The sequence below is a fragment of the Brassica rapa genome, chromosome A10, assembly GCF_000309985.2.
Source record: "Brassica rapa cultivar Chiifu-401-42 chromosome A10, CAAS_Brap_v3.01, whole genome shotgun sequence".
Lineage (NCBI taxonomy): Eukaryota > Viridiplantae > Streptophyta > Magnoliopsida > Brassicales > Brassicaceae > Brassica > Brassica rapa.
This window is the reverse complement of record NC_024804.2, coordinates 11,620,872-11,637,611: the sequence shown is the minus strand read 5'-3', so window position 1 is coordinate 11,637,611 and position 16,740 is coordinate 11,620,872. Positions and strand designations below refer to the sequence as shown.

Genomic DNA, 16,740 nt, shown 5'->3' with positions numbered 1-16,740 from the left:
GCAAGCAAGTTTTTTTGCCGAAACCGCAAAACCCAATTTTCCCGCCGAAACCGAAAAATCGAGTTTTCCCGCCGAAACCGAAAAATCGAGTTTTCTCGCCAAAACTGGAAAATCGAAATTTTCTGTTGAAATCGCAAAACCGAGTTTTTTCCGCTAAAATCGAAAACGGGTTTTTCCGCCAAAATCGTAAACGAGTTTTTACGTTAAAACAAGTTTTTCTATAAATTTGCAAAATCTTGTTTATATATTAAAGCTCACATTAATGATATTAATATTTTACATGATATTTTTAGAATAAATAAGATAATACTTTGGGTACCCATGGGTAAACCTATACCATATTGGGTTATTTTCTAGGTCTGGATTTCAAAATTGATGTTTATGGGTTTTTGCGGGTTGGGTATAAACTGGGTTGGGTTATTTGTGGGTTGGACTGGGCTGGGTTATTTTACCCTACGTTAACATCCCTAGTTGGGGCGTTTCTCGCTTGAGTTTTATTGATAGTTAAACTCTTCAAAGTAGGCACATTGTTGATATTATATAGTCTCACATTGTCATCTCTGGTACGAGTTATGACCAAATCTTCAAGAGCTGCACACCTTTTTAAAAGCTTTCCAATATCTTCATGAGGTGGGATTAACTCGAACATTGGAATCAAATAACTTTGAGGTTCGTGCTTCAAGAACTGGGCAACTTTGAAGAAGACTTGTAAGAAAACTCAGTCTCGTCTCTTGCTGTAAGAGAGATTCAAATGTCTTAATTGTATAAAAAAAAGTTAAACAGACTTGTTTGCAGACTTGCTTTAGGTCGTTTAGTTGTATGTATCAAAGCTTGTAAACAGGAGTGATTCCGAGAAGGTGGAATCATTTCCTCATAATCAGACACTTACTTTACAGCACCATATTCAAATGCCTCGGCTGTTTGGTCTAGCTCTTCAGGAGTCCTTTCTTTTTTACCTGCACGGAGTTAAACTCAAGGTTGAGTGAACAGCTCAAGAGTCCCCAAAATGTAAATGATGCGGTAAACAGAAATCAATGTTACCACGTTCAATAAAGATACCTTTACTGCAGGCCTTGGCCTCATCGATCAAACAACTCAACTAAAAGGACAACTTCCGAAGCTCGAGTTCTAATATGAGAAACGTTGACTTCAGAGACGCTTCAAAGAGCTAAGAAACTTTCCGCTTTAAGTTTCCAGTGATCTCATCCTCCTGTCACAAAACCACAACATAATGTTACAAAACATAGAAATAAGATGAACATATCTCTCACTTTCTCCATGCTAGAATCGCGACTTACTGTCAGGGGAGGTCCTGACTCCTGAGCATAGCTAAGTGAAACATTGGTCTATAGCCCCCAAATCTCTGGGCTGGCCCTGCTTAGAGGAGCTTCCATGGCTGATGTTAAATGTGTCTTGGTTGCTATAGTAAGTCTCGGACCGGTGGTTCTCTCAATTTGACTGATATAGGTAATAATAATAGGTTACGAGAGAAACAATACTAACTTTGGCAACTTCCCAACAAGCAAGACACGAGACAGTTAATTGTGATTTCAGTTGTTTCATTCGGTAACTTGTGTTAACAAGTTAACACCAAAGAAACTTAGGCTGCAAGCTAAAAGAAATCAAGCAAACTTTCGTTAGGTACTAATAAAAATCAGTGCCCGTCATCGAGAAATCAGAAGCACAACTTGCGCTAATATTGTCCTATGCTATTAAGTAATAACAACAATCGTATCCTGAGTAACCTGGTTGATGATGTGACGATATTTCTAATCTAAGGCTTCACACTTCTCGACACTACAAGAAAACATCGGGATACTGAGGGAAAAAATCGTCGGTATGTCGTCGGAATAACGCTATTCCGACGACATACCGACGAAAAAAGTCCTCGGAAATATCTCCTCGGAAATTCATACTTCCTCGGAATTCCGTCGGAAATTTCCGACGGAATTCCGAGGAAACAAAATTCCGAGGAAACTCCGAGAAACATATGTTCGTCGGATGGTTCCTCGGAATAAACCGATGGAATTCCGATGGTCAAATCCTCGGAAGTTTCGACAAAACATTCCTCGGAATGTTTATCGGAAAATTCCGAGGAACATATGTTCCTCGGAAAATTCCGAGGAACATATTTTCCCTCGGAATATTCCGAGGGAATGGAGTTCCTCGGAAAATTCCGAGGGACAAAACTCCCTCGGAATTTTCCGAGGATTCCATTCCCTCGGAAAATTCCGAGGGAATTATGTTCCTCGGAATATTCCGAGGGAAGAAAGTTCCTCGGAATTTTCCGAGGAACTACATTCCCTCGGAATTTCGAAAAAATTTATTTTTTTAAAAAAAATTTAAATTTTTTAAATTTAATTTTAAAATTTAAAATTAAAATTAAAATTGAATAAAACATTAAAAAAAAAAACTACGGGTCTTGGATGTTCGGGAACACCTCGTTCGGGTACATCCTCTTCATCATCTCCATCATCTGCTCGTTGAGCCTCTTCTGGGTCTCATAGCCCGCCTGTTGAGCTGCCATCTGGGTCTCCAACGCAGATATCCGATCATCTTTGTCCTTCAGCTGAGCCGTAAGAACTTCCGGATCAACATATGGCGGTGGTGCAGAAGAAGGAGCAGCCGACCGGGAGCGACGACCCAAACCGACCATACGTCCCTTCTTCTTTGGAACCGACTGAAATATAAAAAACCAAATTTAGATAATATAAATTGATGATAAAATAAAAATCAAGAAATAAATAAATTGAACTTTTAAAAAAAAAACTTACCGATTCAACGATTTCGTTGATTCGAACCCGGGACAAGTTGGTCGAAGCCGTCGAATCGTCATCATCGGTTTGAAGCTGAGACACTTCGTCGTACACCTGAGTTTGGACCAGGTCGACCACGTCCCTCACAAGACCATCATCAATCTGACCGGTCTTCTTGTTGGTATACGCCCTTTTCATTAGGGCGAGATCATCAACCGGCTCGCCCTCATTTTCTTCCGCCTTGAAAAAAAAATAAATTAAACAAACATTAGAAATTTGAAAAAATGCATAAAAAATAAAATTCTGAAACTTAAATAATTAAAGAAAAAGCGGTTGAACTTACCATGCGATCCGCGAGAGTGGCAATAGATTGGGCACCCAAGTTATGCTTGTAGATGCCCTTCCCTTTACGGTCGCTCCTGCGGTTGTTGGAGTTGGTGGAAGAAGTTTCTTTCGTCTCTTCCTTATCCCAATGCTCACACAACTCCTTCCATACCGTGTCGTTCATCGACTTTGGGACCTTTTAATTTAAAAAAAACAAAGTTTAATAATTTAAAAAATAGTTTAATAAATTAAAAATTGTTAATAAATTAAAAACTACCTTGTTTGCTTCCCACTTCTTCTTCCACTCGTACATCTGCTTCCCATAGTTGTCCATAACTTTATGGACAAAATGGTTATAAATAGAGAGCGTATCATCGGAATTCCAGTTGAATTCTTGCTGAAATAGTTTAAAAATAGTTTTTAAGCACAAAAATATAAATAGTTTAATAATTACAAAAATAGTTTTAATAAATAAAAAATAGTTTAATAAATATAGAAAATAGTTTAATAATTACCAAAAAAAAAGTTTTAATAAATAAAAAATAGTTTAATAATTAAAAAAATAGTTTTTAAAATATTTAAAATGTTTAATAAATATAGAAAATAGTTTAATAATCACAAAAAATAGTTTTAATAAATAAAAAATATAAGTAAAAATTTTGAATACTTACCGCAAACTGACGAAACCACAGATGCTGCTTCTCGACGGGAAAGTGAGTGAAAGTCGGATGTCCCTTGTCGAGGGCAGAGTACATCATACGGTTGATCCATGCGCTGATCCCGTTCCCGGATCGGTTGAACCTAATAAAAAGAACAAATTATTAATAATCAATCAAATTTTAAGGATAAAAAATAAAAGTTTAAATTACCATGTTTGACCATGTCCATGTGGATACTCAGTGAGATAGGGAAGATGGTCACGACCGGGCTGTCGAACCAACTCCGCAACGCTCATCACTCCCGGAGGACCGGGTGCAGCAGCGGGACCAGGAGCGGGTGCAGCAGCGGGAGCGGGAGCAGCAGGAGCGAGTAATGGAGAGGGAGATGTATGGTATGAGCTGTGGGGCGAAACGGAATCCTGAACATGGCTGGAAGAACCCCGAGACTGGCTCCCCATACCACCCCGGCTACGACGCTGGCGAGGCCGGATCTGATCATCATTAGACCTGTAAATTAAAAAAAAAAACATATTTCAAAATTATAGTTTTTAATCACAAAAATATAAATAGTTTAATAAATAATAAAAAAAGTTTTAATAAATAAAAAATAGTTTAAAAATTTTAACGGCTCTCCAACGGCTCTCCAACGGCTCTCTAACGTCTATAATATTTCCTCGGAATTCATCGGTTTTTTCCGAGGAATACTAGTTTCCTCGGTATTCCGTCGGAATATTCCGACGAGATGAATTTTCCTCGGAATTCCGTCGGAATATTCCGAGGAAATTCCGAGGAAGCCAAATTTTGTGTTTCCTCGGAATTGCCTCGGAAATTCCTCGGTATATTCCGAGGAATTCATTTTCCGTCGGAACGTCCGTCAGAATACCGCTGTTTTCTTGTAGTGCGACGAAAACTCACTGAAAACTTCCATTTTCAATTTTATTTAGCTACTAATGTTTTAATCTGCACTGCACCGCAAATAACAGTAACAAAAATCTTTACATATACTATATATGCATATGTTTTTATAAATGTTAGAACCGCACCGTTTCTCAGTCTTAGGGCATCATTATCGGTAAGCAGGGTTCTTAAATTTTTTTTTTCTTTTGATTTAAAAAAAATAAAAATAAATCAATTGCAGGCCGCCACACATCAGTGGGACCCGCAAACAGTACAAAGACCAAATGAAAATGTCTCTTAGGCCAACATTATCGGTGGTGGTGGGAGAGTCCTTAAGCGTGGGCCCCACCACCTTTTCTCAATGACTGTGCCATAATGTCTCAATTTAAGGAACTTTTGCATTGAGTCCTTAGCACTGTTTGCGGACCCCACAACACGTGGCGGCCCGCTATAAGTTTTTTTTTTTTTTTTTTTTTTAAAAACCAGAAAACAAAAAGAAAAAGATTTTAAGGACCAAAAAATAGGACCACTGATAATGTTGCCTATAATTAACAAACTTCACTCCTCGATTTTACAAATTTTGTGGTCTCCTCTCCCTTAAGAATTCACCTAAGATACATCAATAATGATGTCCTTAGAGCATGATTATCAGTGGGACTTAATTGGTGGTCCTTAGAGTTTTTTATTGTTATTTATAGATTAGGACATTGTTAAGAACTTTTAATGAAAATGGTGATTATTGGTGGGACTTTTTGTTGGTCCTTAGGTTAATTTTTTTTTTGAAATAACTAGTAACATATATAAGATAAAACATATTACTATTTTAAGCTGAATAACTAATAAGAAAAACAAATTTATTCATTTAATAGAAAATTACAAACATTTTATTACATTACATTAAAAAAAAATACAAACTTCAGAAATAAATGTATACAAGAACATAGAACACAAGACATAACATTTTATTGTTATATCAAACATAACATCACATAACATCAACGTATACAAGAGCATAGAACACAAGACAGAAATTGATACGAGAACTTCATAGAAATTATCATATTAGAACATAGAACACAAGACACAAACTTAGACCAAGACAAAAGCAACATTTTAATAGATATTACACAAGACAGAAACTTAGAATTGAAAAACTAGAAGAGTTCGGCCAACAGCTTGTTCTTGACAGTTTCTTCACTCTCGCTTAGTGGATCCTTCTTGGTAAGGAGAGTGTCTAATATCGCCAGCTTCGACAGTTTCTCCTTCCTCGCCAAATCTTCCATCTTGAGCTCCAAAAGGCTCTTATAGTCCTCAATAGCCTTTCCTTTACTACCATTCCTGCTTGCTTTCGCAGCCTTGATACCTTCAGGACGCATAGAAGATTGGGAACATACCTCACCGACATGTTCGCTTGAAGGTTGGGAACTCACCTCACCACCCTTTCGCTTTGAACCGGCCGTCTTAGGTGTGTTCAGGCTTATCCACTTTTGTTCATAGCACAGGACACACCACGCGTGCTCGAGGGTAAACTTGTGTCCCTGATCAGAGTAGAAGATTTCATGAGCAACCTTTAGAACGTCATTGTCACTCTGACCGCTGGTTATTTGTTTCTCTGCAGCTGCGAATGCGGCATAGAACTTGTTCGTCTGATCATTGATTCTGTGCCACATCTGCTTACAATGAACATTCTCTATGTTCTCATGAAGAGTTGTTGCAAAGTGTTCATATACGCGTTTCCAGAAGTCCTTGACTTCTGTTCATTTCCAACAACAGCGTCCTTTGATGTGTTTAGCCACGCGCTAATCAAAACCTCGTCATCACCCGGCGTCCATTTCCTTCTCACCATACGCTCCACAGGTGTGTCCTGAGGTTGGGATGGAGCCTCAGACTGTTGAGAACTGAATGGAGGCATTTTCTGAGGCTCCAATGTTTTTAGAAGCTCTCATAAGGAAAGTTTTCCTAAACATTACTATTTTGTAGGTTGTGAAGAAGCCCCACATAACCTGAATTTTGGCTATATGGATTCCTTGGATCCATAGGAAGAAGAACAAAAGAGATTATAGAGAATGGGAACGTTTTCTTGTTCGCAAAGAGAAAAGAAAGACGATTTGGAGATAATAATGCTGAAGTGTTCTCTATGGGGTTTAATAGGAGAAACTTTAACAAGTAACTAGATTTTGACCCGCACTTAGAAAGTGCGGGTTTATTTTTTGAATTTAATAATTTTTAATATAAATTTTTATATAAGATAGTTTATAAGTTTGGCCATATTATTCAGAACCGAATAATCAACCCGTACCAAATTGAAAAAATGAAACCAAACTTGAACCAAAATTTATAAATAACGGAACATATCATGTATATCTAGAACCAAGATAAATAGATACCTGAATTTTTAAAATACAAATTATATACCTACAAATATTAATTATATGTAATTTCTAAATAACAAAATATCTTAAATATACTATTTATAAGCTGAATTATCCAATAAAAATAAATTACTCAAACATTTTTTTTCAAATATTAAAAAATATTTTAATAAGTCCTCAACATTCAGTCTAATTTTCCACTAAAAGGAACCAAAACACCAATAAGTGGTATCCACAGTCAAACCAGTAAACGCAGTCACCATATATAATCTAGTTTCAGTTTAATAAAAATCCATTATTTAAAATTCTTTAAAATCTAAAACCCATATTAACTCGTGAATCTATACCAGATGACATGGTAAAAATCTAAAATAACATGATAATATTTTTCAAAATTTGATTAAATTTCTCATATTAATTTTACTAAGATATAAAATTGAATAAACTACATTTTTTATGTTATACATTCTAGTTTATAGGTTTTATAATGACTATATTAAGATTAAATTTTTGAGCTTTATAAATAAAATTATTTTTAAGTTGAGTATAGTTGAGTTACCTATAAATGTTAAAAATAAATAATATATTTTATTTAAACATAAAAAACATTCTAAAAATGCTATAATTTCCTGAGAAAATATTTATACAAAACCCTTTCTCCTAATAAACCCAGTTGTAAAAGATTTTCATCACAAAAATAACCTAGGAAGGTTTTCAAAGAAAAAACTATAATTTTGAAATATAATTAAGCTTGTTGTTGTACTGTGAACTATTTCTCTAATCGTAATTGGAAGTTAATATGTTTTGACCGTCGAATGGTATCATATTTTTAACTTTCTGTTAACCATACTTGCATCATGTTTTCATGTTAGTTTAGGTCATAAAACATTTAATATGAATTAAAAGCATGGTATTGTTCAGACTTTAATTACCAATAAATCCAAATGTTTTTATAGTAACTGTTTTTGTTAAAGAAAAATGATCGTGGGTTGTATGATTATTAAATCAGTTATAAAATAATCTGTTTCTTTTAATAGGTTTAGTGGTACAAAAGTAATATTCCAAGGAAAAATAGGGGTAAAATATATCAATGATTCTGAATTAATAATATTGATGTATAAATCTTTGGTGTATTATAGTAAGTTGAGTATTAAATAAGAGCATTGGTTATTTTATAGTTAGAGAAATATAAGGTAATTGATTAGTGTATAGTTAGAAGAAATATAAGGTGAGACCAAAAAAATAGTTAAGTTTAGTGAATAGGTCCAACAACCTTTCATAAGTAGATTTTTTGGGACTCCTTCCCTTTTAATAGTATAGATAACTCCATAACCACCTAACCATTATCTACCTATGTCTAATCAGATGTTATTACTAAACTACAAGTACAAAGGTATCAACTCTAGTTTAATGGATCATTAAATTTTAGTACGAAAGCTATCACCTATACTTATTACTAAACTACAACTACATAAGCTATAAGCTACAAAGGGAACTACAATACAAGCAGATAACACAATTTTATTTACGTTACTTCAAATCCGAACTACAAACATGCCAATCTCGTTTATAAGATTCACAGTCTTATCACTAATTTTTTTTTAACTTCAATAAAGTTTTTAGAAGCTCTCATATTTCCTTCAAAACGTTTAACGTGTGATCAGAAGCTAGAAGACTAGGCAATAAGTTTAGTTACTTCAATACAGAACAACAAAAAGCTATCAACTTTCGTTCAAGAAAATCAAAAACAACAAGCATTCAATACAAATCTAAAACCTATCAAGTTTCCTAACAAGAAATTACATAAACCATATCAACTACAAAGCTATCGCCGAAACAATGTCAAAGAAACCGTCAACGATCATCACCATCAATAAAAGTAACAGAATTAAATCAATCCAACATATCATCACAACAAAGAATCACACGAAACTAACATGCGAAGGAACTAGATCAAGAAACTGAACTTAATCAACCCAACATATCATCACAAAAAAGAATCTACGAAACCCGACTCGAAGGAACTAGATCGAGAAACTGAATCTAATCTACCCAACAAATCATCACAACAAATAATCTACGAAACCAACATGCGGAGGAACTAGATCGACAACGACATCGTAAGGATTTGAAAACGAAAGAGGAACACATACCTTTTAGATTGAAATCGGCGGAGAATGAGGTTGGAGACAGACTCGGGATAGACTCGTGAGGGATTCAAGAGAGATTCGAGATGAAATCGTCGATGTACTTTATCGCCACAAGCGTCGCCGTCGAGAGAGAATCGGAAGACGGTGAGATCAATTTGGGAAGAGAAAGTCGTGTTTTCCCTACACGACTTCTCCGCTTCATCTCCACTCGACACGTGGTAAGGAAGGACGAGCTAAGATCGACCTTGGTTAAGGCCCGTCCCAAAATATTATCACCATTTTTTATTTATTTTTGGGCCGAAAATGGGTTAGGACCCAACCTTAGGACGCCGATAATCATGTCTTAGACTCTTAGCTTTGAGCACTTTAATTGTCCGTACGCACTGATACCGATGGTCTTGTTTGGAGTCGAAACTCGTGGCTGATAAGGTTTTATGAGTAACTGTATCCAGTTGGGCTTATGTCTTTAATGTCCAATATCTGGCCCATTAAACCCCTCTTCTTTCGTTTATTTGTATTCCGCTCTAGACGCAGGGAAGTAAGACACTATAAGACGGCTCAAGATAAGAAGCAAGAACAACGGATGATAGGAAGCGTTTTGATTGATTTGTTTACTCAACATATATGTACTAATCTAGTAGTTTATAGGGTCAGTATGAACGTATTTATTGAATTTACCACCTTTGGTTTTTTCCCTCTAATTTGATATTTACGTTAACTAGTTACCCCAGAAAAAAACATCAAAAGTTTGGTTTGTATAGTATTCCTGATCCAGTCAAACTCAAAGGAAAACAACTGTTTTGGTGAAATGTGCGTCAGTACTAAACAAATTAGAAACTCTTTTGGATGAATTAAATTAATTAGTTACATTCCAAAATATATGCCATGTGGAAACTTAAAAGTGTTTGCTTTTTGTCCACTCTCAGTTGAAAAAGGAAGCATATTAGCAGCTTTTAAAATTGCTTTTATCTTAAGACTCGAATTTAGTATACAACTAAAGGTCGGACAATAACCAAACCAATATTGAACAAAAAACACTAGACAAACCAAATATAGTAGACTATTTGATCCAGTTAGATCCTGCCTACCGGTATGCAAATTTCTCGGTTTCTATTTTCATCATATGCATTTCAATATTTTAACTAAATAAATTTTAATATCAAGACGGATATAGTAGGATTATTGATATTAGGATGAGTCTTCGACAACCATACATGGAAAATAGAGAAAATAAATAGAAAGAGATCAAACTCAAGACATAAAAGCAACTACAGGAAATCAAAGAGACACAAACAAGACCAGACTTAACATCGATCGCTTGATCTTATTTTAACTAAATTAAAACACACAAAGAAAAAAACTTCTCAAAAGAGTAATCCAACGACCAAAACCGATATGGAGGTGAAGATAGTAGGGATAAACGAGGATGCATCGGAGGTAGGACTCGGTGCAGGAGCGTCAACCGCTGCAGCCGATTGCTGAACCGCAGAGAAAGCTATCATTGCAACCAAAACCGCCACGAAAAGCTTCATCTTCATTGCCACCATTGTTATTATATTTGGCGTATGGAGAGCAAATGAAGAGAAGGAAAACAAAAGGGTTTGCTCTTATTGTTGTAAGTTGTTTTTGATATGTGACTTGTGAATTACATTTGTTAGTGTTTTTATACACGAGTACGCATGTAAGGCCAAGTGTATACATGTCACTTTACACCAACGCATTGAATAATTTAATTTGAATGTTTTCAGTATTTTACTATATATCCCACTATCAATTTTAGTTTAACTGTTTAAGAACTGTGTTATGTTGTACTGTGGAATTGATTTATGACACGTAAAGGTTTTAGTTCATCAACTATGAAAATAATTAGTTGGAAAGAGCAATGAGCAATTGCGCACCGCACTATTTTTGACTGTATTTATTATCTTTTTCGGTGACGGCAAATTAATCTTCAAAAACTCTTCAACAATTAGTTGGAAAGAGCAATGAGCAATTGCGCACCGCACTATTTTTGACTGTATTTGTTTTTCATTTTGTTTTCAAAATAATCAGAATATTACGAAGTTTACAATTTTGTCAAAAAGTAACTTAGAGCATCAACATTGATAATTTTTTAAGAGTTTTTATGAATAAAATAAATAAAAAATAGAAAAGGAGTAAAAGTCTTAAAACATTTTACTGTTTTTTTGAAAATCTCGTTTAGCATTTGTTAAAATCTCAATCCTTAATTTAGTTTTAATATTAAAATTTGATTTGAAAAATTGAATGTGTTTCTCATCAATACTAATGCTCTTATATTTTTGTACGTTTTTTGTTAATAGATAATTAGGTTTCTTACTTTTTCAGTATGTTCGTTCAGTGAATGATTTTACCTAATTTTCCTTTCTCCGGGTGATTTTTGATATTTATTATCTACAGGTTCACTTCATCAGATTTTCCATGATATATATAATGATCAATAAATTTCTTGTTTTTTCTGTGTGTGTATGAAATGAGTAGATATGAGAGAAGCAGTGAGCTGTGTAGTTATTTATTATCTTCTTCTTTTTGTCAACATGTAATTGTTTCTTACAGGTAAAGAAGATGGAAACTGGATGATGGTTCCATGTGCTCAAGTGACATGATTGGCCTAACCCACATTTCTCCTAATTATTTTTCCCTTATTTCCTTGTTGTAATCAACCGACTTTGATATTTTATTTTACCTTTGTAGCGACTTTGATATTTGATTCGGCGTATCGAATTTTCGTTCACTATTCCGCGTACCAATATTTAACTCCAACATTATTAAGTAATTATTGAATCTTTTAATTAAGCAATTATCAATTATCGTATAGGTTATTCCAATAACTTCTTATATATCTATTGTATCCACGTTCCCATATATTTTGTGGCCTAAAGCATATTTATATACGGCAGCATATATTTAATTTAAATCTATTTATACAAATGTGGATATAATATTTTCTTTAAAATATAAAATGGTATATTAGTCTAGTTATATATCAAAAGTTCAGATAAATCTTAGATTATTAGTATATATTTTAATAAATAGAAATCACTAGTTTGTCTGAACTATTATAATTTGTATTTTAAGTAAAACAAAAATATTAAAAAACAAATAAGTTTTATAAAAAAATAACAAGTAAGTTATTCAAACTAAAAGAAAAACACATATGTCAAAATAGAAAAAAAAATAAAGAGGAAACATTACAAATTCAACATAAACCATAACATTGAAAATGCAAGACTCCAGCTGAACAAAAAGTGAAAATAATGTTTTTAACCACTTAACTATAATCATTTTTCAAAAATGTGGCCTCAAATATTGTAATGTATGTAATTTTGTGGCCTAAAACTCTAGTTTTACTGGCTTTATGGCAGGGACGGCCCTGATTGTATCATTTATATTTACTTGTCGGTCATATTTTCACAAATTTAAATTAATTTTATAGACTATAGTATACTTAATTGTATCTAGACAATCTGGCATGGCATGCATCATGAATCTCAGCTAAAAGTGACAATACTGTCATTTTTGCACTAATTGAATTTATATATTTCTAGCAGAATAAAGTTGAACATGTTAGTCAGTTGATTTGGTATTTCCAAAATGTAACCGCTTAGTTATCATTCTCACTCATTGATTAACAGATATAATTAGTTGGTACACTGAATCAAACTTCAATTCATTTCATAAGCAAATGCAATAAGAGGAAGACACTAAAACAAAGTACAAACCAAAGGTCCGCAACTTTCTTGTCTTCAAGGTTACAAAGAGATAAGACAACCGAATTCCCTTTCACACAGTTTCACACTTGCAAACTACAGACAAATCTGTTCACTTCAAACACAAGTAACAAATAAAAACCCCGAAACCAAAACTAAGCCTAATCAAAACCTAGAAGAGAAAAAACAAATGTCCATGAAAAGTGTAAGAAAAAATCAACAAAAACGATCTTTCTACACTTCACTTAAACATCAAGTAACAATCCAGCACAAGTATTCCTCTACAACTCCATCTACTTCTTTCTCCTGTTCATCCTCTACTGACAATTAGGGTTTCTTCCAGGACCTCCATAGTAAAAGTAATGCCCCCAATCATCATTCTTACTAACCTCAACATCATAGCAATTCGATTTCTCAGTGAAAGTGTTGATCCCTTTTGGTTCCTTCAGATTATTAGAGCTGTCAACGACCTGAATATTCCTAAAGTAACTCGCCTTTGAGAACCCTGCATCCGGAAACTGACCGCTTCCCATTTGCGTGGTGGTATGGTGACCGTCTTCTTCCATGTTCACCACTTCTCCACCCCATTCCACTATTGATGCACTGTCTGCTAAGTAGGAGAATAGAAAGCTCGGCCAGTATCCCAACACGTACCCATCTCCAAACTGCATCCACCAGTGTCCTTCCTTTGGATCCTACAAGCAAAATGTTCCCAAGTTAGCATCTTTGGAGACAAAAAGGCGATACACGTTTAAGGGTTCTATGAAAAGGTATGGTCTATACCTTCCAAATGGTAATGCTGATATCATACTGCGGGTTATGGAAGCCAGAGACAGGAGAGATACTTGCTCCCATAGCTATTTGACTGTTGACTTGTATAAAACCGGAACAAAGGAGGTTGTAGCAGCCAGTAGCCTGATAAGCATCGCTCTGATAATGCAATAAGAAAAAGAATTAAACTTTTATCAGCCCACTGAACAATATAGAGAGTAAGAATCATAGGAAACTGAAGAGAAAGTTAAAGAGGTTTTTGAGCTTACCGTCCAGTATGTAAATAGCCTTGTATTGTTATCACCATACAGATCCGGACTAACCTGATTTGTGTTTAAATATATGTCAAAGAAGCTAAAAGATGTAATGGAAAGAAGTTTAAAAATGGTATGAGTTTATATACCTGCCAACCAGCTTCAATGCTGTTGAGGTCTTGGCCAAAAGAACCTCCAAGAATCCATAACTGAGATAAGCTGAACTCATTTGGGCTTTGTACTTTAGGCTCCCATACATTTATTGTCGCCTTAGCCCCGTAAAACTTGCCTCCTTCCACATAAGCTATCGCGTGCTAGTTCCACCACAAAGAGAAATTTTAGAGCAAGAAACTCAGAAGAAGACATGTAGATAAAAAGAAGCAAAAAATCTACCTGATGACCACTTTGGTTGGCGAGATCAGGATCAGCAGACCGAGGCAGAGGAACTGTCCGGTGCTTCTTCTTACCGTAACGTTTGACAGAGCTTGCTCTCAGAACATCCTCTTTCTTTGTCCTCCTCACTGGTATTGTTCCTTCGGAACACACCCCGTTCTGGTGCCATAACTGAGTGACTGGACTGATTCTCTCTACTTTTGGTTTCTTGGACACTTTGTTCTCTTCAAACAGCAACTCAGGGGTGGTACTAGGATTCATCTGTTTAAAAACATAATATGCTAAGACATAGGCAAAAAGATAGTGTGGATTTGAGGGAAATGCTGAAACAAAGATTACTTGAATCTTGTGGTCTTTGAGGAAAGGATGGTCAAAAGCTGGTTGCTTTGATATGTGAACACAGTCTATTATGTCACCGTCTGGACTCTGTTTGCAAAAATATCACACACACACACACAAAATAAACTATAGAAGAATCAAATTGGAGTTCAAAACTTCACATAGTAATCAAAAGTTTCCAACTTTCTTCCTACATTTTATTACTAACAACTAAAGGGTGGAACAAAAGTTTCCAGGAAAAAGATAGGAACCTGAATGCTCTTAACGGCTGGTTTGTTCAATCGTTTCAAATGTTTGTGCACTTGGAGATTCTGACTCGAGACACTGAGCCTCCCTGCGCATGTTAGAGAGAGCCATCCCCAGAAGCAGAGCCAAACAAGAAACCCTTTGTAAACCCTGTCGTTGCTAAAATGCGCCGCAGCACTCATCTTATCCCTCTCAAGTCTAATGGCCAACAAGAAGAAAGAGAGAGTGAGATAAAGCTAACGCCTTTATCTATCTATATTCTTCTTCTTCTACTAGACCTTTTACTCTGTAACCCACCACCACTAACAAGAGTGATTCTATGGCGACATTGAAATGGGTCTCTCTCTCTCCTTTGATGATGAAAAGACTCCTTTTTGTCACTCTCTCTCTCTCTCTTTGTTTTTCTTCCCACTTTCTCTTTCTCTCTCTCTCCTTTTAGTTAACCATTAAATACACAGTTATGAGCCAGTAAACGTAAACCCCAACTAATAAAAAATAATCAAATTGATGTCTTGAAAATATTATTGTGTTTTCCAAAAGTAACTGTCAAAAATATGTTTTTATGGCCCCCTAAAAGAAAATAATTACGAAAAAAGAAACCGTATAAAAAAATCATTCGGAAAATCCCCTCAACTTTTATCTAATGGGTATTCAAATGATTGTTTGTTTAATGATAAAAACATTAAAGGTAAAAAATACATGTGTATAAAAATGAATCATTCGTCACTAAAGATGCATGAGTGCTGGTAAAAATGTTTTTTATCAATCGGTAGTATGCTTGAAAAGTTAGTTAGATGATGTCTTTAGTTAAGACGGTAAGAAATTAGTTTCACTGAAAGGTTAATCTAATTACTGTAAAAAAATAAAAACAATAAATATGATGCGAGTGGAGCCCAGGAGCCATGCGAGGTAGTCGATGCCTCCAAAGAACTTCGGACCAAAATACATAAGTTTCTAAATTTTTTTTTTGGTCAAACATAAGTTTCTAAATTGCATCTAACTAACTTAAGCTTAGTGTTATAAAAAAAACTAACTTAAGCTTATCACTACGTTTGGTGTACCTTGTCTTAACGTTGAAAACCATAGATTATATCAAAATTTAATTTTGCGTACTTTTTAAGCATATATTCTCTTTACTATTAGTGTCTCTTTCTGTTAAATTATTATTTTGAAACGAATAAGTTCTGAAACATTGTATCGAACGATGCCAATAAAGTTAAAATAAAGAAACGAGAACAAAGTCCTGCACTAGCACAAAGCGTCAACTTTATCAGTAAAATTTAAAAAAATTTGTTTGACCCATCATGCTACTTGTCTAATCTTAGCTTATTCTTTTTATAGCTACATACTATTAAACAACTAATCATTCTTTTATCACAAACAAACACCAATGTGTATATATACATATTACTACTTATTCTGTTATCACCCAATAGATTACTAGTACACTGCTTTCAAGATGGGTATTCTACAAAACAAGGTAGCTATAAAGAAATGAGCAAATGTAAAGCAGCTTATCTATAAAACGAGTGACGTTTCTGTTGGGTTGGCTTTGTAAAATTTGATGATCAACTTCAAAAGCATAAAAAGAAAAAAATTGTACACAAAAGACTTGTAGTGGTGTAATTCGAGAAATCGAATAACGAAGAGTTGGCCTAATAGCTATAGCTTCTGGATCATTTAGTAGTGATCTAAGTGATTATAGGTTTTATTCATGTTCGATAGAGTTAATTTAAAATGATCTGGGTTTTTCCCTATGAAGATGTACATGGCGTTAGGATTCATAGCTTCAGACCAGTCATTCAATTTTTATTTTTTTTAGAAATTGAAATAAATATTGTTAATATGTAC

General features: G+C 34.7%; 3 protein-coding genes across 3 annotated transcripts in view; all 3 read right to left on the bottom strand.

The window, feature by feature from the left end:
- Window positions 1–15,356, bottom strand: part of LOC103845090 (putative FBD-associated F-box protein At5g56560) — a 23,894-nt gene extending 8,538 nt beyond the window's left edge. Inside the window, exons 1-2 of the mRNA XM_033282171.1 lie at window positions 15,131–15,356; window positions 8,441–8,452 (exon numbers count right to left, since the gene is read on the bottom strand). The gene's annotated coding sequence lies outside the window, so the exon portion shown is untranslated. The remainder of the gene's footprint in view (window positions 1–8,440; window positions 8,453–15,130) is intronic.
- Window positions 5,791–6,306, bottom strand: LOC103846135 (glutathione S-transferase T2-like). The gene has a single exon (XM_009123047.3). The coding sequence runs from the start codon at window positions 6,304–6,306 to the stop codon at window positions 5,791–5,793; it is 516 nt and encodes a 171-aa protein (XP_009121295.1).
- On the bottom strand, window positions 12,831–15,358 carry LOC103845089. Its single transcript, XM_009121918.3, has 8 exons — window positions 15,168–15,358; window positions 14,895–15,087; window positions 14,644–14,730; window positions 14,305–14,565; window positions 14,061–14,225; window positions 13,927–13,980; window positions 13,670–13,816; window positions 12,831–13,581 (listed from the first exon to the last, which is right to left on the bottom strand). Exons 2-8 carry the CDS (start codon window positions 15,069–15,071, stop codon window positions 13,204–13,206), a joined length of 1,269 nt encoding a protein of 422 aa, XP_009120166.1. The 5' UTR covers window positions 15,072–15,087; window positions 15,168–15,358; the 3' UTR covers window positions 12,831–13,203.
- Between the last annotated feature and the right edge of the window lie 1,382 nt (window positions 15,359–16,740).

Bases quoted from the DNA above. Each gene is read 5' to 3' on its own strand.
- LOC103845089 (XM_009121918.3), bottom strand. From the start codon at position 15,071: ATGAGTGCTGCGGCGCATTTTAGCAACGACAGGGTTTACAAAGGGTTT. The intron at 14,226-14,304 runs GTAGATTTTTTG...TGGTGGAACTAG, and splicing joins CCAACCAAAGTGGTCATCAG to CACGCGATAGCTTATGTGGA. The intron at 13,582-13,669 runs GTATAGACCATA...TTTTGCTTGTAG, and splicing joins TCAGCATTACCATTTGGAAG to GATCCAAAGGAAGGACACTG.
- LOC103846135 (XM_009123047.3), bottom strand. From the start codon at position 6,306: ATGTGGCACAGAATCAATGATCAGACGAACAAGTTCTATGCCGCATTC.